This window comes from Corapipo altera, unplaced genomic scaffold, assembly GCF_003945725.1.
Source record: "Corapipo altera isolate COAL_440 unplaced genomic scaffold, ASM394572v1 246, whole genome shotgun sequence".
Classification (NCBI taxonomy): Eukaryota; Metazoa; Chordata; class Aves; order Passeriformes; family Pipridae; genus Corapipo; species Corapipo altera.
Window position 1 is genome coordinate 96,471 of NW_020885102.1, and position 5,563 is coordinate 102,033.

The 5,563-nt window shown below is 66.6% G+C and overlaps 1 protein-coding gene across 1 annotated transcript in view; it reads right to left on the reverse strand.

Annotated features, from left to right (window-relative positions):
• Positions 1 to 485: 485 nt before the first annotated feature.
• Positions 486 to 5,563, reverse strand: part of FLNC (filamin C) — a 28,662-nt gene continuing 23,584 nt past the window's right edge. Inside the window, 8 exon segments of the mRNA XM_027669736.1 lie at positions 486 to 744; positions 1,091 to 1,300; positions 1,675 to 1,893; positions 2,140 to 2,316; positions 2,715 to 2,844; positions 3,125 to 3,240; positions 3,516 to 3,653; positions 4,168 to 4,437. Coding sequence (XP_027525537.1) covers positions 557 to 744; positions 1,091 to 1,300; positions 1,675 to 1,893; positions 2,140 to 2,316; positions 2,715 to 2,844; positions 3,125 to 3,240; positions 3,516 to 3,653; positions 4,168 to 4,437 — 1,448 coding nt within the window. The 3' untranslated portion in view covers positions 486 to 556.

A 5,563-nucleotide genomic window follows, 5' to 3' on the forward strand; every position in this document is an offset into this window, starting at 1 on the left:
CCCCCCCGCCGGTGAGCTCCGCCCCCCCGCCGGTGAGCTCCGCCCCCCCGCCGGTGAGCTCCGCCCCTGCCGCTCCGGCCCTGCCCCTCCGGTAACGCCCCCGGTAACGCCCCCCGGCCCCGCCGGCCCCGCCCCGCCCGCGCTGGCCCCGCCCCTCGCGGCCGAGGCCGCGCGCACGCGCAGTGCGCCGTGCCCTTGAGAGGACGCGGGGACCCCGAGGGCACAGCGCCCCCTGCCGGACAGCACGGCCACCGCGGGGCGCCCCCGACGCCCGGCCCGGACCCCCCGCGACCCCCCGAGACCCCCCGGGACCCCCCGGGACCCGCCGTCCTGCCAGGGCCCTGCGCCGGGACCCCCTCGGGACCCGGTCATCGTGTCCCAGACCCCCCCAAACTTCCCCCCGCACCTCAGTGTCCTGCTCCGGCCCACCCCATCCCGTCACCCCCATATCATGGCCCCGCCATCCATCACTCAGACCGCTCTTCCTCTCCCAGTGCTTTATTGACAGGCCCGGGCCCCCCGGGCCCCCCGGCGGCTCGGGGGCCGTGGGGGGGTCTCAGGCGGCGGTGACGCGGAAGGGGCTCCCCGGCACGTCGCGGTCGCCCCAGCGCAGCAGCAGCACGTACTCGCCCCGCTCGCGCACGCTGTAGGTCACCGTGTACACACGGTTCCCCTCGTGCTTCACGTGCACCTCCTCGCACGGGGCCTTGGGGCCGTGCACCCCCACCAGCAGCATGTTTGTGCCTGGGGGGAAAACAGGGGGTGACAACCTGGCCTGAGACCCCCCCACCACACCCCACACCTCTCACCGCATCCCACACCCCCCACTGCATCCCAGACCCTGCTACTGCACCCCAATCCTCCCCCACCCCCCCACCAGCAGCATGTTTGTGCCTGGGGGGGCACAGGGGGGTCACCCTGAGCTTGAGACCCAAGAGCCCCTCACTGCACCCCAAACCCCAACACTGCATCCAAGTTCCCCTACCACAACCCCCTGCTGACCCACCCCATCCCCTCCTAGGACCCCCCTAGGAGGCCCTGGACCCCCCTGCTGACCCCCATTTCCCCCCCAGACCCCCTGCCCCCTCACCAGCCTTGCTGCAGTCCACTGTGAAGTGGTTCTTGTGGCCCAGGCGGGCGGTCGCCAGCCCTGGCCCTCGGGCCACCACCTGCCCTGCGTCCGATGGGGCCTTGGTGACCCCCCCAAAGGCGGGGGGACCCCGCGAGCCCCCCCGTGCCACCGGCTCCACCAGCACCGTCGAGGTCTCGTGCAGGCTGTGCCCCCCCGACAGCCGTGGGCCTGAGGAGCACAGGGAGGACACCATCAGCCCCCGCCATGGGGACACCCCCCCGCCACACCGTGCTGGGGGGTCACAGCAACACCTTCCAGGGACAACCTATCACGTCACCCTGGGGCTCTTTCACCATGTCGCCCAACCCAAGGACCCCCCACACCACCACCCTGGGGACCCCCCATCATGTCCTGCTGGACTGCCTGTCACACCACCCTGGGAACACCCTTGTTCATGTCACTCTGGGGGTCCTCCTGCCACCTCCCTGCCACCCCCATCATGCCCATCATTGACCCTTGTCACTCCACACTGGGGACCCCCGAATTCCCCCCCCAGATCCCCTTCATCCATCCCCCCATCCCTATGTCCCCCCTGGCCATACCGGTGACCTTGGCCTTGAAGGGGCTGCCCACAATGTGGTGGGGGCCCCCGTACTTGATGGAGATGAGGTAGTTGCCAGGGGCCATCGGGGTGTAGGTGACGCGGTGGCCCTCGGGGACCTCAGTGCAGTCCAGCTCCACCTTGGAGGGGCCGTCGATGGTGACGGCCAGTGCCCCTGCCCCTGCATTGGCCGTCTGCACCAGGAACTCCGAGGGCACCCCTGGGACACAGGGGACACCAGGATTGCACCATGGGGGGGACACCGTGACCCCATTGTGGCCACCACCCCTGGCCACGTCCCCATCACGGCAATTCCTGTGGCCACATTTCCACTGCCACCAACATGGCCACATCTCCGTCACGGCCACGGTGTTGACCATGGCTCGTCCCCATCACCACTCCATGGCCATGTCCCCATCCCCAACCCCCTCCCACGGCAGTGTCCCTGTCCCCACAGCGGTGTCACCTGTGCGGCCGCCCTCGAGGCCGGGCCCGAAGGCAGTGACGAGCCCGGGGTCCCCGGCCTGGCTCTGCTCGCCCACGCGGATGTTGAAGGGGCTGCCGGGCACGTGGCGCCCGTTGAAGCGCAGGTCGATGGAGTGCACCCCGTTCTCACGTGGCAGGAACCCCAGCGCGTACCGGTCTGGGGGACACAGACATGGCACCGTGTCCCCGAGTCCCCATGTTCTGTATCCCCACACCCCGTGTCCCCACACCCAATTTTCGCACAGCAGGAACCCCAGTGTGTACTGGTCTGGGGGAACATTGTGTCATGGCAGCGTCCCCATGTGCCATATCCCTATGTCCTATGTCCCCGTGTCCCCATGTCCCTGTGTCTCCCTGTGCCCACCCCATTCTCACACAGCAAGAAATCCAGCATGTACCAGTCTGGAGGGACAGACTGGTGTGTCCTGTGTCCCCATGTCCCTCTGTCCCATATACCTCATGTCCCCAAGCCCCACGTACCCACATCCCATGTCCCCGTGTCCTGTGTCCATCCCCCCCCTCCCCAAGCCCAGTGTCCCCACGGTGTCCCCTCACCACTGTCCAGCTCGGACACATAACACTCCTCCACCACCCCTGCAGGCGTGTGCACTTTGGCGTCGATGACACCGCGCGCCCCGTTCAGCTGCACCGCGAACGACGCCGGCTGGTTCACGGCCACCGTCTCCTGCGGGGACACCACGGCGGCATCAGAGACACAGGCAGGACAGGGGGGCACCAGGGCAGAGGGGACACCGTGGGGCCCAGGGGTGACACAGCGGTGCCAGGTGGCCAGGGGTGACAGCAGGGAGGGTTCCAAGGGTGACGTGGGGCAGAGAGAGGTGGCTCCAGAGGGTCCCAAGGGTGCCACAGGAGACCCAAAGGAGTGGGAGTCCCAAGGGTGCCACAGGGGAGTGACCCAGGGAGTGTCTAGGAGCCCAGGGTGACACAGTGGGTGTCCCCAGTACCTGCAGGCTGGTGACAGTGAGGCGCCGGGCGTCATCAGAGTGGGAGGCGACAGGGACGACAAAGGGGCTGTCGGGGATGTGCTCCTCGTTGAACTTGATGGACACTTCATAGTCACCTGGGGGACACAGGGACAGTCAGGTGGGGACCCCACACACCACGACCTCACACAAGGGGACCCCACACATAGGGACTGTATCCCCTGCACCCTTCCTTGGGAACACCTGTGCACAGAGACATCCTTATCTGGGGACACCCTCATACTTGGGGACACCTTTGCATGGGGGTCCCCCCTTGTACGAGGGTCCCACAGTCCTGGCCCCAGGCTGAGCACCCTTGGGGGGGGGGAGGTGCTTGGTGTGTTGGGGGTGTTGGAGGGCAGCCCCCTCTCACCTGGCTCCTGCACCAGGTAGGAGACACCACAGGAGCCGTCCTTGCGGTCCTCGAAGGAGATCTCGGCCTTGCTGGGCCCCTCGACGGCGATGGAGAGACCTCCCGCGCCCGCCTCGCGTGTCCAGATGCTGAACTCAGCTGGGGGGGGGCACCAGGTCACCCCGGCCCCCAGTGGCACCCCAGGACAGTGACACCCATCACAGACCTGCACCCACCCCCCATGGCACCCAGATCCCCCATAGCACCCCCACATTGCCCCCACACCCAACTGTACCCAAATCCCCCATCACAGCACCCAGAGCCCCCCAATTTCACCAACATCCCCTCTACCCATAGTACACACCCCCCATTGCCCCCATCACCCAACAGCACCCAGACCCCCCACTGTCCCCACAACCCCAGCCCCACAATAGCACCCACCTCCCCATTGGCTCCCACACCTCCCTCATTGCCCCCCCATCCCCATCACACCCAGACCCCCCATATCTCCCCAGTTGCCCCAGTCCCCCCATGCCCCCATGCCTTCCCCATACCTAGCTGACCCCCCCCCCCATACCTGGCAGACCCCCCCATACCTGGCAGAGCCCCCCCGTACCTGGCAGACCCTCCCATACCTGGCAGAGCCCCCCCATTCCTGGCAGACCCCCCGTACCTGGTGTGCCAGCCACGGCGCGCTGAAGGCCGGTGCCCCCCGCGCGCACCTTGTGGGCACCGCCCTCTCCCAGGGGCCCCACTGTGAACTGGAAGGGGCTCCCGGGCACGTGCTGGCCCCGGAACTTGACGCTGACGGTGTGGGCGCCCGTCTCCTGGGGCACGAAGCGCACGCTGTAGACCCCCGCGGCCCCCGGCACCACCTCGGCCTCGCGCCGCTGCCCCGACGGGCTCAGCACCTGCGCCGTCAGCTCCTGCACTGACGCCTCGCCTGCGGGCACACATCTCATCACCCCGGGCACCTGGCCACCCCAGCATTACCTCAACATCACCCCATCATCACCCCATTACCGTGCCACTATGGCACCCCATCACTATGCCACGTTGTCACCCTGTCACCAGGGCACCTTGTCATCACATCACTCTATCATCCTGTAAATCTGGCACCCTAACACTAGGGCACCCCAGCACCTCAGCACCCCATCTCCTCATCACCATGTCACTATGGCACCCCAGCACCAGGGCACTCTGGCATCCCAGAACCCTGTCAATCCCATCACTAGGGTGCCTTGGCACCCCAACACCATTGTCACCCTGTCACCCCATCACTAGGGCACCTTGGCATCCCAACACCATTGTCACCCTGTCACTGCATCACCCCACCACCCCATCACCAGGGCATCCTGGCACCCCAGCACTCAGTCACACTGTCACTGTCACCACCCTGGCCCCAGGGTGCCCTAACATCCAGACACCCACTAGAGCCCATGTGCACTCCCTGTGTCCCTTCACACACAGGACACACATGCACTTGCCAGCGTGCACATGCTCACACAAGCACATTCACACATGAGTTTGCACACTCATGCCAAGGGCACACACAACCCTCTCAGCAGATGTGGACCTGCCATAAGCCCACACACCCCCTGTGAGCACACCCCCCGTGAGTACACACACCCCGTGAGCACACACACCCTGTGAGCAGCTGTGCACCCCCTGTGAGCACACACACATCCCTGTGAGCACACGCACCCTGTGCAAGGGCACTCCCACATTCAAGTGTGCTCAGCCCTCATGCAAGTCCACTGCCTTACACATCCAGCCCTCGTGCAAAACCAGTCCTGTGCAAACCCAGTCCTGTGCAAACACATACTGGTGCTCCCCTACACCCAGTCCTTGTGCAAACACTCCCCTGCACTCACACTCCCCGCTCACACACCCAGCCCTCGTGCAAGCCCAGTGTCCTGCCCCAGAGCACGTGGCCCTCGTGCAAACACACCCGGGTGTGCCAGTGCAGTCGCCCCCGTGCAGTCACAGTGCCCTGCTCACCCACCCCCCGTGCAGTCACAGTGCCCTGCTCACCCAGTCCCGTGCAGTCACAGTGCCCTGCTCACCCA